We start from the raw sequence: 17,883 nt of genomic DNA on the forward strand, positions 1-17,883 counted from the left end.
AAATCTATTCACCTTGGGCTAAAAGGCATTGGGTAGAGTGTATGGGATCACAATGTCCACAATGTCTTTCGCAACCAGCAACTCTCAGTGTTAATTCATCTTAGTATCTTTTCTTAGTATCTTTTCTTAACAGTGAATTCTCAATGTGTGCTAAGTGGCCTTTAATTAAGCTCCACTACAGTGACAACCAAAAACCATGATTGTTATACACACCAGCCGTAACATTAGAACCACTGACAGGCGAAGAGAATAACATCGATTATCTCATTACAGTGGCACCTGTCGAGAGGTGGGATATATTAGGCAGCAGGTGAACAGTCTGTTCTTGAAGTTGATGTGTTGGAAGCAGGAAAAATGGGCAAACATAAGGATCCAAATGACTTTGACACGGGCCAAATTGTGACAGCTTCACGACTGGGTCAGAGCCTCTACAAAATGGCAGGTCTTGTGGAGTGTTCCCAGAATGCAACCTCCCAAAAACCTCCCAAAAGTGGCGCAAGAACGGACCACTGGTGAACCAGCGATGGGGTCAGGGATGCCCAAGGCTCACTGATGTGCTTGGGGTTGCGAAGGCCTGCCCGTCTGCACGGACCACACAGCAGTAATTGTTGAAAAGGTTCATGCTGGCTATGACAGAAAGGTGTTGGAGCACACTGCACTGCAGCTTGCAGCGTATAGGGCTGCGTAGCCATGGAATAGTCAGAGTGCCCATGCTGAACTTTATCCACCACATCACAGTACACCATACTGCAGTATTTTCAAATAGCCTTGGCCTCTTTCAGCACCATAATGCACCTTGCTACACTGCAAACATTCTTCAGGAATGGTTTGAGGAACATGGCAAAGTGTTCAAGGTGTTAACTTGGCCTTCAAATTCCCCACATCTCTGTCCAGTCGAGCATCTGTGGAATGATGTGAAAACACAAGTGCAATCCAGGCCTCAACTACAGGACTACAGGACTTCAAGACTTCAGGACTTAAAGGATCCACCGCCAACATCCTGATGCCAAATACCACAAAACACGCTGGAAGGTCTTGTGGAGTCCATGCCTCACGGCATCAGAGCTGTTGTAGTGGCATGAAGAAGATATTGCTATTTGCAATATTTTGCAGATGGTTTTAATGTTACGGCTGATCGGCGCTTATATGAATGTATAAACAAGTCGCTTCTTTTTTGTTTGGAAACCTTGAATAGTGCACTGAAACTTTTATTTAAGCTTCCTTTTCCTTTCTGATGGTGTGTTTCTCCTTGTGTACTTCACTACTTAATGTATATATATATATATATATATATATATATATATATATATATATATATATATATATATATATATATATATATATATATGTATGTTTTGTTGTTCCTCAATCATATCTGTATTTAATAAACGCAATACATTGCATAGTGCGCAAGTTAACTCGATTGTGTTGGTTGTTTGTTTGTATACATTGCACTGCACATAAAGTTAGCTGACTGATTCTATCAAAAAATTCCCATTGCATAATACTCTCCTCAACTGTCAGGTCTCAGGAGTTCAATCCCAGTGTGACTAGCAGTTGTAAAACTGTAATGCCCATAGTAATCTGTATTTCTCTGAACAAAATCACCATCTTTTGGTTATTTCCTATAGGATGTGCCTCAGTGAAATCCATTGTTTATTTACTTTTACCTCTGTGTCTCGGCAGTAATAAATAATTCAGAAAAACATTCTAGGAGAAATATAATTACAGCTCAAGCATCTCAGTAATGACCCGCACCAGTGGTGGTGTAATACAGAGTAGAGTGAATTAAAGCAGAATAGAAAACATTAATTTGAAGGTGTTCAGATATGTTGGTCATGTTGACCAGTTGCTGGTTAACTGCACCTGAAGTTAAATGTGCAATAAAATGGAGAACAATGTGGCAGAGAGAGAGACAGAGAGCTCCAAAGATGTCACAAAATGCACCCGATGCGTGTCCAAGGAACAGCCTCCGAGCTCTGTGTTCACAGCCCAAGACCTGGACGGTGAGTCAGGACCTCAAGCAGGTCACAGATACTGAAGGAACAGCCAGCAATACACACACTCACCCCTCGTGAGTGACGGTGGCCTTGTACCTGATTGGACTGTTTAACGGTCGACGACTTGCAATTCCCTCCTTCCTGAACAGACTGGCCAGAAAAACACAAAGGAGAGATTCTCTTAATGAGAGCGTTGGCTTCACCTTTCACAGCAAGAGGCTAAAAGCTTAAGTCGTGTCTCGTTATGAGTGAGAAGAGTTACTCCACAGTAACTGTATATTCCACTGGGTCTCTGAGCCAGGATAGAAGTTCATTACATAACTAATAACAACATAACGTATGCTGTGTTCTCATGTACAAGGTTAACAATGACACAGTCGTATGTAAATTTGCATGTGGCCATATTTCTCCTCGTGTTGACAAGGCAACAGCTGAACTTCTGAAGCACTTCTAAAACAGAGAAATCATGCTAATTAATTCATAAGAGGGAATGGCCTGCGTAGGTTAGTAGTTAAAGGTTTTTGCTAAAATTGGAAAATCACTGGAAAAAGAATCACTGTAATTGGTGAGAAAACAGACAGAAGTAGAACATGACAAAATCCTGGCATCAAAGATCAAAGTGTATTAATTAGGGTGTGTGTGTGCACGTGTGTGTATATATATATATATATATATATATATATATATATATATATATATATATATATATATATATATATATATATATATAGTACATTATATACTATGCAGAAATTGCGTATGTTAAAAGTTGCGTCCATCAGATGTGCAAAGCTAGACTATCCATCTGTGTGAAAGAGAGTGAAGAGTAAAAGTATACTAATTCAATAACTCAGTCTGATTTTAATACTAAAAGCTTTGCTCTCTCTATGCCCCATTTAGTGTAACTCTATCCGTGAAGCTAAACAATCTGTGGGTAATCTGTTTTGTCTTGAGTTGATGCTCTTCTCTCAACAAATGTTGCCATTCCGCAATTACAACTACATTACATGTAAACAGGCTTTACCAGAACTATGAAGTAGGTTTGTAACTATATACACAAACAGTCTAAAACAGGAGGAGCTGAGCTCTAGTTCCAGAGAACTGGACTTCAAGACAGTTGATGAATTCCTGCCTTAATCGCACCTAATTCAACCTAATCTGTAGATTACCATCTTAACTGCTTGATCCTGGACCTGGAGCTGTCTGCCCCGAGGAACCATCGTAGCAGGTCACAGTGATGTTAATGAATCATGATTGCCCTCACCTTGTTGCCGTCGTATCTGGGCCGGTCGTTGGTCGTTTTCTCGGCCTTCTCGGCCAGTTTCTTCTGCATCTGTGGGCCTCGGCCAAAGAAGATGTAGTTGACGAAGGCGTATTCCAGCAGGGCGAGGAAGACGAAGACGAAGCAGCCCATCAGGTACATGTCTATGGCTTTGACGTAGGGGATCTTAGGAAGTGTTTCTCTCAGATGGGTGTTGATGGTGGTCATGGTCAGTACGGTAGTGATTCCTGCATGAGATTAATGGACGTTAATAGCCACTTAAGAAGTCCCAAAGACCAGTGGAATTTGGTCCCAGTATTTAAGACCTCATGCGCTGTACATTTTCATGTATCGAATGTATTACTTGTAAAACAAAAGCAGAGCACAGGATCTCCAATCTGGAAGTCAAGCTAGCCCAAGGCTTCAGGACCCAGCCTGGCCAATCGGGTGTTTGTACAAGGTCACACATCCTCAAAACAGACTTAACATTGTAACATGGTAGGAATTGGTAGTCTCTCACAGTCCATAATTTTAGCTGGCTTCAGAATAACACAAAATATCCATTTGGCCCACTGGAAAAAAAAGTACAAATTGAAATAAGACATATATGGGGCTGTATACATAGAAAGAACATTGCGACACTGAGATTATTCAGAGATTGAGCCAAAGGAACTGTGATGAAATCGTTCTCCTTTGACAGCTCTGCTCCAACGCCCACCATGAATCTGGACTATGTGGATGGGTGCTACAGATTGAGCTCTGTCACAAATTGCAAATGCCAAAAATGAGCTCTGCTTACTAAACCCAATTACACAATCACAGTGTCAAATTGAGCAGTGAATCATCCTCCTGTGATGGCAGTGTATGTATTGTAAAAACTCCTGTACTGTTTATTATATTTTCATGGCCTAACTTTCACTTCCATATGGAAGGTAATAGGCACATTTTTTTTCATGACAAATGGCTACCACCCATCTAAAGTGCCAAACAAGACCCATCTGGCTATGAAGCTTTGGAAATGAGAGAACTTACTGCAAGCAAATCAAAACCATAAGGAGATATACAGCATCCACAAAGCCTATAAGATGTCATGGATGATCGACATGCTAGATTTTAATCCATCATCTCAGTACATGAAGAGCACGATTTGCTCCCGTACTCCCGATTTCTGCCTTTTCTTGACCCTGCCCTTCCATGTAATGATACAGAATGGCATTCATTTTTCATAGCTATGGTTTTTCTCCCAGACTATATGATCTAAATATTGGGTGGAGATCTTCTATCTACATCCATTTACATTGTGCATGTGTATTACGCTATTCTATTCTGTGTGTTCAGTGAGTCAGCTTTGCAGGATATAGGATTATCTTTGATAGGCTTTTGGCCTTAGCTAAACATAACTGATAGCCAACAATGGAATATGTTTATCTATGAAGGTCTATAAATATATTTAGCCTCTCAGTAACAACCAAATTAGATGTTACAAACCTTTAAGGTATTTTGACTATTGGTACATGGTGTGGCATTGGTTTCCACACAGACTGCTGCTGTGGCTCTGTCAGGGGGGTGTCCCAAATCTGATCTAATCTGGCCTGAGTGTACTTCAGAGAGCCTCTGAATCATTTCTTTCAGATCATTTAGCTAGGAGCCCCAATGTGGAAAACAGAGAGGGCAGCACAATGAAGTAAATGGCCCATCCTGAGGGGTTATGCATGTCTGGGAAACTAAGACGTGGACGAATGCAACAGCATCCACAGGCCTTCCTGTCCTGTGAAATTAAAAGAGAAATACTGTACATACCAGACAATATCAACATTGTTGTTCTTAAATTAAGAATATATGTAATTTTAAAACATCTTTGTAATATTTTACCAGCATTTGACATGTTCTCTTACATATATTTACCAGTATGACTATGCACACCCTGGGAAATAAACCCATGACCTGGGAGTTATTAGCACCTTACTTTACCTACAAACTACCAGCATACTCTCATGTTACATACATCACAACCATGCATAAAACAGGATTACGTTCCTAAATTATATGCCCATCACAGCTGCCACTGCATACTGCTAGCAGTAATGCTGTATTCTGGTTGTTCATGCATCACAGGCCATCAGCACCTGCCCTGCACTACTGGGTCACGCTCTGACACTCTGTTAATGGTGCGGTATACGTACAGTATACATGGTAATAGAGTCATGTGAGGGGAAGACATATGGGAATGTATGTGCTCGTTCATACACTGTGTTCAGTATTACTCAAGTTGTACTAAAATTGACATCATGGCAGCTACATCACTGATACCACTGCTACTGCCACAGTTACGTTCAACTATTCCTATATTTTATTATGAAGTAATGCCTCCATCAGTGATGGAATGACGCATTGTCCAATATGGAATGGAATTTGGGGTTTCAATACCTCTTTTTCTGAAATGCGACTTATTTGGAACCTCCGTCCGTCACTAAATCAGACCTACCCGTGAGTCACCCTACAGGGATTTCAGGAGCTAATGAGGAAGGGGCCGTCTCATACGAGATGCCTTTCGTAGCCTGAGCTCGCACACAGTCACAGGGCCAGATGAACTCACCTAAATATCCCCTTTACGAGGAGGCGGGTCAGGCCAGGTGCGGATGTGTGGAGTGGGGGTGCTGACCCTGCCTCTCAGGGTAGGCACATGGAGGTGAGGTGCTCTTCCTCGGCAGACCCCTGAAGAGCAGTGACCGCTTTATAAATCTGCAGGGAGTGTCCATGATTTGGGGTTTGTTTTCTTTAGCTTTAGTCCATGTTAAGTCTTTAACGTGACAAGTTTCTTCACTTAATTGCTGACAGAGAGAGGGGCAGTGAGGCAGTCATTCAGATGCTTGTCGTGGACTATGTTAGCAATAGGAATAATGTTAAAACCAAAAGAAGTAATTAGTGTGGGCGACGGTGGTTTAGGGAGAGTGATGTCTGCAGCATATCCCCCCCTGAGAAGACAGCTATCTTGTTAACGAGAGAGGGCTCTGTCTGCTGACTGCAAAATGGGCCTGGCCTAGCTTGATCCCGACCTGTCGCAGAACCATTTAAAGACACATTTAACACGATTCCTGGAATTACAATCCAGACACGTCATAAATGAGGATGTGACTACCTGGCATTGCACAGATATTGAATTCTAAGAGGATGTACATATTCTCTCTCCAAGGATATTCAGATGGATTCAGTCATTTGGTGGAAGCATCCTTTGCAATGATAGAGAAAGCTGATTCCATGTTTAACAAAAGATTCCTCCTTAAAGACTGAGATGCACAGTCTAAAATTGACACCTTTATATAGAACTGGTGCAAAAGCAAAGCAGCTCTTAAGCATAAACTGAGGATCTTATGTGTGAAACAAACCACACTTGCCTTCCATTTCTGTGAACTGCTGCAAAATAACAGGATAGACATCTTGGGTGGTTTCCAGTTTAAATTTCCCAAATTAAAATGCACTAAATCGGGTGTTAGGTCAAAGCTGTTGTTTTGAGCAACAACATTTAAAAGACACATAAGATTATTTGTGCATATTGAAAAGTGTTTTATTTTCATAATAAAGAAGCAATATTCATGCAAAACTTTAGGTCAGTTACGGACCTAAAAAGTAGAATGAAAAAAGAAAAACGGAAAAAAGTAGATGATATACTCAAACGCAACAGAACTAGCCAGTTTTGTTCAACAGAACAGAAAAGAAAAACACTTCCAGTTCTTTTTTAGGTAGGAGTCCCCAGATTAAGAGGGGACATATGTGGGCGGAAAGATGCTGTCTTACATAATCCTAAAGCCAGTGTGTCTCTGTAGAGGTGCAGCTCAGCACATCGATTTGTTCCTGAACAAGGCACAGCTCGAGAAGATCAAATGTGCTGGCTGGTCAGCTAACCGCAGTGAAGCAGGTCTTCACCTGAGCCAGATGAGAGGGGTGTGCTCAGCACGGAGGCAGGGGCAGGCAGGCAGACTCACAGGGGTGCTCCAGTACCCACTACACCGCTGTTTCTGGAAACACTCAGAAACAGTCACTCTCACTCTCAGCTCACATCACCGGAACAACCGGAATAATTCGACTTAGATTCGTCTTTGGTTAACATACTTGGTTGAGAATAATTTTGCCTTCTCATCAGTGAGTATATGGTTGGATGTAATGATTTACAAACCAATGATGATGCCAAAACAGGTTGCACAACAACCACGTTTCAGGTTATGGACTTAACTAATTCACAATTCACACGTCTAGAACTCTCTAGAAGTTTGTAACAAATTCTTTATGTAATGGATTCACAAGTACATATTTAAACTGGCATTGAAAGACTCTCAGTTGAACAGGTTTTAGTCATTAGCCAGAGCTCAAGTTCCACGAATCCCGTTAAAGCTCTGTGCAAACTGAACCCTCAGCACGTGAATGGGTGGCCAAGTGAGTTGAATGATGAAACAGAAAGGGCTTAAACTGAGAAACAGTAGCAGAGCATCTGCATTATGTGATCCCCTTTCGCATTTCCCTTCTGATATGATGGACTTCCGTGTGTGTGTGTGTGTGGGGGGGGGGGGACGGAGACAGCACTGTGTCTGGTGGGAAGGCCAGAGCCGGATGAGGAGGCGGGGTGGGAGGTCTGAGCCGTTTCAAGACGAGCTCCACCAGCCAGAACTGTGTCTAAGCACAGCACGGAGATGGAGGTGAAATGCAATTGCCCAACAGATGCATTGATCTCTGGTTTTAGTGGGTTAACTTGAAGCACAGTGAGAAAGAGAAAGTACAACAGAGAGAGACAAAGGCAAATAGAGGAAGAGATGCACAGAGAGAGAGACAGACAGAGTGTGAGAGAGACAGAGGCAGAGAAACAGACAGAGATCCTTAGCAGCAGGTGCAGTGGGTGCTCTGTGTGTGTGTGTGTGTGTGTGTGTGTGTGTGTCTGGAGACTTTTTCCTCCCAGTGCAAAGTGCTCTCATTTCTCTGCTTAACGTGGTTAATGAGGATATTCTCCCAAAAGTAGACCACTGCCCAGCACACCAGTTTTATCACAGAAACAAATACACACACACACACACACACACACACACACACACACACACACACACACACACACACACACATACACACACACACACACACACACACACACACACACACACACACACACACACACACACGCACACACACACACACACACACACACACACACACACACACACACACAGTTACCGAGTTCGGTGTCTCTGCCTTTCTCTTGTTTTCTTTCTCTCTTGTTTGCTCTCCCGCCCACACACACTTGCTACACATCCCTTGTCATAACACACAGCATTAGAGAAAAGTCCACATAAAAAATGTTAAATTTTTAATTTTTACAGGACACGACGGGGTTTGACCCCTGCTGGACACCCACCACTGCCAGCACACTCCAGACTCCGGGGTGTGGGAGTGTGCAGCGGAGGGTGGATGTGCCACAGGAGGTGGAGGAAGTGAGGTTGAAATGGAATAGGCAGGTGTCTACTCTCTCCTCCTCCTCGCTCCAACCGAAGAGTCTGCGTGGCCTGTGGGGCAGACTGAGTCATGGTCCAGCCTGCAGGGCCTACACAGCACCAGCCGACAAGGCAGCGTGCGGGCGCTCCCTGTGTTTACACGCTCACGCGTGTCCTGAGGAAGGAGTTCGCACCACTCTCCCATATATGAACGGCCGGGCGGGACAGATCGGAGCGACGGAGGTGAGATTTCTCCGCTTTTTCACACCTACTTTCTCTCGGCGGTGCGAGGTGTGCACGCAGGGGAGAAGAACGTACCTAATGCTACTCTGGCTGCCGAGGCATCGTAGTTGATCCAGAAGGAGACCCAGGACAGGATGGTGATCAGGATGGAGGGCATGTACGTCTGCAGGATGAAGTATCCGATGTTCCTCTTGAGCCTGAAGCTGAGAGACAGGCGTGGATAGGCACCTGTAACGGAGGATGGATGAGAGTGAGACAGCGAGGACAGGTGGAGAAAGAAGAGAGACAGACAAGCTATTTATGTCAAGGAGAGCGGAGCCATACTTCATGTTTTGTTTCAGTTTCTATGGCAATGGCTGTGCAGACTGCCTCTGTCGCTACGGCAACAGACTATCACGGCCGAATAAATTGTCTGTGATTTGTTGTAGCTCAGCCTTGAGCGCTAGTGCCCGAACAGAACAGAAAAACAAAGATTAACTTCTCAGAAAAGGAGTTTAATGCTGATCTGACACTGCGGCAAATCACCCAGGAACGACACGGCCTGAGATCTGAATGCCTGTTCAGCTCTGCGAGTCACCGTGGCACACGCGCCCTGCCCAGCAACAGTACGCGCTCGGGAAAACACAGCTCACGTGGACCACGTGCCCCACCCACCGACGGCACACTCACACAGACCACGCGCCCTGCCCAGGGACAGCACACGCATGGGAAAGCACAGATCACTCGAACCATGTGTCTCGCCCAGCGACAGCACACGCCCGGGAAGGCTCAGCTCACGTGGACCACACGCCTTGCCCAGCGACAGCACACGCACTGGAAGGCACGGCTCACGCGGAACATGCTCTGTGCCAAACACACCTTGTGCACACACATTTTTCAATAGGAATCAGGGCATGGCATAGATGTCTGATGTGAACTATTCCTTTATTTCATCTTTCAGGGTACCATTTCAATGTGCATCTTAGATTTTCATTCTCTTCTCCACAAGGAGGTCACTTTCCTCCTCTGTGCACCCCCTCAACCCTCATCCTCCTCTTTCCCCTTCTGTTCTCATCCACGGTGAGTTCAAACAACAAACCAGCGATTCTTTCGAATCCCCACCAATATGTGCAGTGGCTGTTGAAGCCCATTCTCTGAGCCATTCATTCAGGAGTGGGACTAATCATTACTGCATGGCTTCTGTGAGTCCTGCAGCTTTAGAGCAGATTCATTTATGCAGTGGGTCCACTGGCTCATGAATATATGATGTCTTGAATCAAGTGGTTCTCTCTTCCTCTCCTGCTCACTTTCTCTGACTCTCTTTTTTTAACAGCTTGAAGAAACAGAGAAGTAATTGGCCTTCCATTATCACTTGCTAGTGATAGTGTTTCTATGACAGGAGGTTAGATGCATGATGCTAAGTTGATAATTAATCCTGCCTTTGAAAGATATTCTCCACGAGTCCTCCTGAGAAGGCTGAAAGAGAGGGAGAGAGAGAGAGAGAGAAAGAGAGAGAAAGAGAGGGAGAGAGACAGACAGAGGGAGAAAGAGAAGGGCCACAAACTCCATGCCGAGGAGCATCAAGGGTCAGTTGAGGTCAACATGGCAAAGGTGCGAGATGCTCAAGGCAGCCAGTGGCAGCACTCTGAACCAACGGAGAAGTCTCTGGAGCAGCCTTGTCATGGTTCTGCTCGGATAACCCGCGCAGGACCGGCTGAGCAGGCCTTCCCCCCCTGAGCCACCGCTGCATGTCATGGGGACGGGATGAAGGCAGCCAGACACTTGTGTAAAGCACAACTCGTGTTTCCGATCTCAAATAAGAGCCCAGGAATGTGCTCTGCGATACACGAACATAAATCAATGTGTAAGTGGGTCTCCTGACATAAGCTGTATTATACTTATGTATAGGCTGTCAGGCAGTGACTCACCAGTAGAGAAAACAACGTTGCGGGAGACCAGTTTGTAGTCAACGATGGAGAACTGGGGGAGTTCTATTCGGGCCACACCAGTCACGGCGGTGTCTCCTCCTTGCCAGTAGAACTCGATATCGTCAGTCGTGTAGCCATCTGCACAGCGAGCCGTAGACATCATGGAGTTGGACAGTGCTGGCTCTAGACGTTAGTGACCTAAACACCACTGTGCCTAAAGAACCTTGTTTTTGCCTAATTGTCCCATGTACAATATACATTCACTGTGAGTACATACATTAGAGTCAGGGTTCTGGAGCTGTCTTTAGACATGTTGTACAGTAATAGCTTAAGCACAAATGTGACATATTTGAGAGCAGCAGCGAGAGCTAAAGAGAGAGGCTAGGAGCAGGCAGATGGGGCCCCTGGCCTGCTCCGGGCCCCTGACCTGCTCCGGGCCCCTGGCCTGCTCCGGGCCCTGACCTGCTCCGGGCCCCTGGCCTGCCTGGGTAAAAGTACCATCTCCATTTCAAAAACATGTATTGGTTAGAGAAGGGCCTTCGACTGCTAGGCACTTTCTGAGATCTCCTAAGACACAAGCTGTACTGTGGATTTTTTATCCATTCTTGCTTTTTTTAAAGTGTATATGTGTGGGAATAAGACACTCACAGCTCTCTATCTCCAGGGTGCAGTTCTGTTCGTCGAGAGGGTATCTCCTCAGGTCCATCATACAAGCAGCGGTTGTGGTGATTCTACATTACAGACACAGAGCAGTGAGTGAAGAACACAATAAAGAAGAAACACACACACACACACACACACACACACACACACACACACACACACACACACACACACACACACACACTAGTCACACACAACGAAAGAGAAGTAGAGGGGAGAACTGAAGAGGTAGTTCTCTAAGGAACCATCGATATGGTTGTAACACTTTCCCATCTTGTTGAATAATTGTGTGACCTTACCTGAATTGCTCTGCATAAGGGGAGGATTATGTGTGTGTGTGTGTGTGTGTGTGTGTGTGTGTGTGTGTGTGTGTGTGTGTGTGTGTGTGTGTGTGTGTGTTTGTGTGTGTGTGTGTGTGTGTGTGTGTGTGTGTGTGTGTGTGTGTGTGTGTGTGTGTGTGTGTGTGTTTTGTAGGTGGATTTTGGTATGGGTTCAATTACAGAACACATGAGTGCACAGAGGAGCCATTATCATTCCCTACACCTCTGTCAGTGCCACCAGGATCTGCCTATAAAACTCTTACCTTCACACAGTCATGAGAGGACAGCAAGTACACACACACACACACACACACACACACACACACACACACACACACACACACACACACACACACACACACACACACACACACACACACACACACACAAAGGCAGCAAATCCCAGCCACCATACTGACATATTGCTTCATGCACAAAAGACCTGCATATTACGCTCACATTTTCTAGCATAAACATGTGTTCAGGGCAAATCCAAACACATTTTGATCCATTTTTTTCCCATTTACAGTAGATGCAAATAATTATTTCTGTTTGTGGACACGGCCCTTCTGCGGAGGGATGGAGAAGATGCAGCTGATGTTCACACATCATTCAGCTCCTTTAACCAGCTGCGCGGGGCACGTCCGAGCATCCACGACTGACCCGTGAGTGCAGTCCCCGTCCTGAGCTGCTCCCCTCACCAGAAACGACCGACGAGTGAGATCAAGACGAAGAAAGCAGCCTTTAAACCACCCAGACTCTAAGGTGTGCTCACACGATGCCTTGAGAGTTCATTAGTTGTACTTTGCACTAAGCACTACTACTTCTCAAATAACCCGCTGTTTGTTTCACTTTGGTTACATCGCTCTTTTTTGCACTCCTGTTTAGCCGAGCACCATGTTACAACATGTCAGCATCCTAGATGGGGTTCAATGATTGGCTGCTAGCTTGGGGGGGGGTCCACTACAAATCTACAAATCAAGCTCAACCCTTTGAATCCTTCATACCATGTGTGTGCCCCCACCCTGCAGAAGGTTCCGAACTCAATCTAGAACAGGGCGCACACACACAGTCACCATCACGCATAACTGCATATGAATATCCAAAGTGATGTGAATATAAAAAAATGCTGCCTGCTTGTTCTAAATTCATGTCACAGCAGTTTTTCAGGAACGAACGGTTATTTATCATGGTTGTGTTTTCATTTGTTTAAGACAGATAGAGGAGAAAGAGAGAGGGAGAGAAGGGAAGGATTTAGAGATGGAGAAGAGGAGAGATGCACTGTTAACTCGGGGGAAATTAAGCGCCTCTCAGTTCACAACTGCTGTGGTCACATGGAACCTTTACAATCTATCATCTCATCTCCCACCAAATGAGAACATGAACTTTAATAACAAACTGATTTGTTTTCTCTATGAGATTTGAGGGTTGCATTTATGACAAAGAGCTAACTCTAAAATGCACAAATGAGCAGGGCAGAAGATAACATCTATTACATTTATATAACATTTCTGCCTATTATGATTCATTTATGTTCTTTAGGAACCCTGCCATTCCTGCAGTTTCCCATCTCAGTATGGGCTTTTCAGGCCTTCTAATGCTGTCCGGCTGCTTCTGCCTTGCCACTGTCGATTCTGGCTTTCTCATTAGGGGTCCACATCCAGGTTCCTGGAGATGCAATGGAACATCTCTCCATGAAGAAGAGCTCTGAGAATCAAGCGGCCACTTTCAGGTTTCCTCTCACGGCGTTGCCTTAACAGAAGTTTCGGTCAGCACGCGTCCTGGGGAGGAGCGCGGCTGCCTCCCGCCTCTGCCGCCACATTTGCGAGCGCATTTCAGAAGCGAGCGAGAATCGCTTAAATCACCTGCGCGTGCCTTCAGAGACGCGCTAATGAGAGCACTCCCACGCAGCACTGTACGCACGCTCCGGCTCTAATGGCCACGGCGACAAATGAACGGTCCCTCCCATCCGCCCCTGCGCGACCGTCTCCTCTGATCGAGACTCTCGGCCGCGCCGTGGGAAAACACGGCACCGATTTCTAAGCCTGCTTTCAAATGTCACTCTAGAAATTATTCCAGGACGCAACTGCGCAACCTTACCCTGCCTAGCGCGAGCGGCAGGATGCCACGTGGCGGCTGAGAACTCTTGCGCGAGTCGGGAAGCTATATCGAGTTGCGCTCTCGCTCTCATTCTCCACTGCAGCTTGAAACAGAGTCACACCAGGCTCTTTACGTGTCGGGTGAAGCAGAAGAGCTCATTTAGCATCGAAAAACCTGATAACACTAAAGGGCTCTAATGAGATAAGGACGCACATTAGCAGTTATGTAATTTAGCAGCCGAGTGCTCTGACCAGAATAGGACATTCTCTGGCAATACATCAGCACGTTCTCAGAGTCCAGGCATCACGAGTGTCTTACCTTAACAAAGATTCAATAATACTGAGAAAAGAATAGGATAAAAGCATTTCAACAGCGACAACAAACTCAGTTTATATCATTTGCATTTCACAGCGTATTGTTCATCCAGTGCTTTTGTTTATAACAAACACTGGATTGGATTTCTCTAAAGTTTGTAGTCTGTGCTTTCAATGCTCCATGAGAGCGTTTCCTCATTCAGTGCTCCATTCTTCACTCCAGCTCGACGGCCTGTACAGAGCCTGTACAATGTGCAGGCGTTAGTGACTGATGATGATTTGTTGTGCACAGCTGGGAACCCTTTAACCTGGAAGTAGTAGCAAAGTTTGCGAGAGGTGCGAGTGCTCACCTAAGTCCGTGCGAGAGGTGCGAGTGCTCACCTAAGTCCGTGCGAGAGGTGCGAGTGCTCACCTAAGTCCGTGCGAGAGGTGCGAGTGCTCACCTAAGTCCGTGCGAGAGGTGCGAGTGCTCACCTAAGTCCGTGCGAGAGGTGCGAGTGCTCACCTAAGTCTGTGCGAGAGGTGCGAGTGCTCACCTAAGTCCGTGCGAGAGGTGCGAGTGCTCACCTAAGTCCGTAGAGGACTGTACCATCGGGGTGCAGACGGATCATACGGTTCTTAACGGTCACGCCGTGGACGAAGGACTTCTTATCGTTAAGGAAATACGTGTCAGGGACCCAGAGCTGGTCTGCCACCCTGTTGTCCAGGGTGAGGTTTAGAGGAATCCCGGAGTAGGCAAGTCGTTTGTCCCTCCAGTACTGCTGGAAGTACATGGTCAAGGTGTAGTCCTGGGGGCAGAGAGAGACACACAGAGAGAGAAGCTCATTACTCTCGTATAGATGGACGATCTTGGAAAGGAAAGGAGCACATAGCACATAAAACATCCAGGCCAATGCCAGTGGAGCAGTCCGACGAACAGGAAACTCGTATCAACTTTTCTGATCAAAAAGTCATTTTAAAAGTCTGTGTGATACAGACAGGCAGAGTTGTGTGAGTGATATTTCCTCTGTTACCGGCACAATCTTCCATTAGCTGCTGGGCTCTGAATAAAGGTCTGAATAATTCACGGGCCTGCCATGAATTGAGATGGGGTGTGGGTAACCGGCACGGTTTTGCTTGGCCTATCGTTCTGTGTCCCGGCCCACTGCGTTTAGACAAGGCAGCCGTATTTCTCAGCCTTCACTATGAATACTCCACATGACACAGGTCCTCATGCGAGTGTATTTCAGCAGGGGTGTTGTTGAGCATGGGTGTGAATCAACAGCATTCTGGATTCACTGGGTTTCTCTCCCACTGATGGTTGAGACGCTGAATTCCAAAGCAGCATTGTTTTATTTGAAATGTGTTAATTCTGATAATAGAAAACCAAGATTCAACCCAGTAAGTGTGGTAGTCCAAGCTGTCGGTGGACGTGGCACTTGCAATGCTGCTGGGTTACGTCTTCCATACTTTGACTTTTTTCCTTTTTGGCAGAATGAAAAAAATTACTATTTAATTTGAACAAAATTAGCTTAAAAAAAACTTTAAAAGCTGTTCTACATCCTCTGATTAGTAGTGGCACTTCAAAAACATTAGCAGTGGTCAACTCCCTGGAATTTCCCTGCAGTAAGAACTACTGTTGTATTCATTGATTGATGATTGACTGACCTCTCAGATATGACACACTTAAATTTAGGGCTAATTTCGAGAATAAAGCAGGAATTAAATGAGATAACTTATGAAATAAAGAAGTAGTTTCTCTAGAGGTAGATTAATTAGACCTCAAGACATATGTCTAAAAACAGCATGTTGGATGTGGCTTATATTGTGGGAGAATCCAGGCTCACGGAATCATAATTGGGTGCACTATTGCATTCAGTAAAGTGATCCTAGCCCTGTTGTAATAGAAAAACACAATGCACTACATTCACCCCAATCTTAAATAGACTCAGCTCACAAGGGTAGCTCAATCTGAAACTGCTGCTATAGAATCATGGCAGCGGAAATAACAGGGATGTGAAACCATGCATTGGTTATGGCTCTGTTCAATTACCTGAGTGTCCCCAACATATCAGTACTTTCTATATTGCTAGCGGTTCTAGCACACACTATCACTCACTCATTCACTCACTCACTGTTCATGTAATAAAGGGCTCACTCATTCATTCTCTCACTCCGGATGAGAAGAGCTCCACATTCAGAGTTAGAAACCTGCATGTAAAATATTTAGTGATACAGGTAGAAATTTACTGTTGTCACAATGATATTTATAGACATGTCAAACAGCTGGTTTGGAAATAAGCTGCCTTGTGTGTGTGAAGCCTGCTTGCCCTGGGAATGAGGTTATCTCTATAGGGCCCCATACTGATCACCCCTACCTCTCTCTATAGGGCCCCATACTGATCACCCCTACCTCTCTCTATAGGGCCCCATACTGATCACCCCTACCTCTCTCTATAGGGCCCCATACTGATCACCCCTACCTCTCCCTATAGGGCCCCATACTGATAACCCCTACATCTCCCTATAGGGCCCCATACAGATCACCCCTACCTCTCTCTATAGGGTCCCATACAGATCACCCATACCTCTCTCTATAGGGCCCCATACTGTGAAATGTGCCATATTTGTCAATTGTGATTTTTCACCACAATCAAAATTTATCCTCCACATTTACCCATCTGTGCAGTAAGAACACATACACACACTAGTGATTACTAGGGGGCTCTGGTGCACACATGCCCAGAGCGGTGGGCAGCCCTAGCCCGGCGCCCGGGGAGCAGTTAGGTGCCTTGCTCAAGGACACCTCAGTCATGGCCTCAGGCCTGGGAAGCGAACTCACAACCCTCTGGTCACAAGACCAGTTCCCTACCACAGGGACCAGTTCCCTACCATGACTGCCCTGATCGCCCCTACCTCTCTCTGTAGGGCCCCATACTGAACGCCCCTACCTCTCTCTATAGGGCCCCATACAGATCGCCCCTACCTCTCTCTACAGGGCCCCATACAGATCGCCCCTGTCTCAGCTCCATGACCTCCGACACAATGAGGAGTTATGCTGTATGACTAGACCTATGCACTGTTAGGAAATCCAATCAGACCAACCCATTGGCATGATGGACATTATATTTGAGCTGTGTTTGAACTCAATGAATTTTAAAAGGGCTGAAAGCATACAGCTTATATAGCTCACTTGGGCCCCAGGCGAACTATTGAACTTGCTTAGTATGCACCAGGAAGCACTGGACAGGTTGAATTTAATGTAGATGAATGTCTGCCTGGATAGGTCTGTATGTGTGTGTGGGTGTGTGTGTGGGTGTATGCGTGTGTGTCATGTGCTACTGTACAGTGCACTCAAGGGTAAAATGAAGACCTGACATGCTGTCCCCCCACATTGCGAACAATCTGTTCATGTAATAAGGGCTAGTTAGACGTCGTTTAGAGACATGTTTGCACAGACTCGGGCTGTCTCTTCCCCTATAGGGGGAGTTCAACGGCACCATAAGGAGGGGGCAAGGCGTCCAGCCCAGTTCGTTAGCCAGAGAGACGAGGGGACGAGGGGGCAGCGACTCCTTTAAGAATCAGGGAGAAGCCCTGTTTCTCTTCTCTATTCAGCTCTCAG

General features: G+C 45.6%; 1 protein-coding gene across 2 annotated transcripts in view; it reads right to left on the reverse strand.

Moving 5' to 3' along the window:
- The window catches only part of gabrb3 (gamma-aminobutyric acid type A receptor subunit beta3), a 36,280-nt gene that overhangs the window by 3,005 nt on the left and 15,392 nt on the right, over positions 1 to 17,883 (reverse strand). Inside the window, exons 4-9 of one of the 2 annotated variants that reach the window (XM_077014705.1) lie at positions 14,850 to 15,070; positions 11,534 to 11,616; positions 10,886 to 11,023; positions 9,054 to 9,206; positions 3,265 to 3,509; positions 2,097 to 2,150 (exon numbers count right to left, since the gene is read on the reverse strand). In XM_077014705.1, coding sequence (XP_076870820.1) covers positions 2,097 to 2,150; positions 3,265 to 3,509; positions 9,054 to 9,206; positions 10,886 to 11,023; positions 11,534 to 11,616; positions 14,850 to 15,070 — 894 coding nt within the window. Of the gene's footprint in view, positions 1 to 2,069; positions 2,151 to 3,264; positions 3,510 to 9,053; positions 9,207 to 10,885; positions 11,024 to 11,533; positions 11,617 to 14,849; positions 15,071 to 17,883 lie in introns of both variants that reach the window. The other variant, XM_077014704.1, reaches the window with a different exon arrangement.

This window comes from Brachyhypopomus gauderio, chromosome 8 (assembly GCF_052324685.1).
Source record: "Brachyhypopomus gauderio isolate BG-103 chromosome 8, BGAUD_0.2, whole genome shotgun sequence".
Taxonomy (NCBI): Eukaryota; Metazoa; Chordata; class Actinopteri; order Gymnotiformes; family Hypopomidae; genus Brachyhypopomus; species Brachyhypopomus gauderio.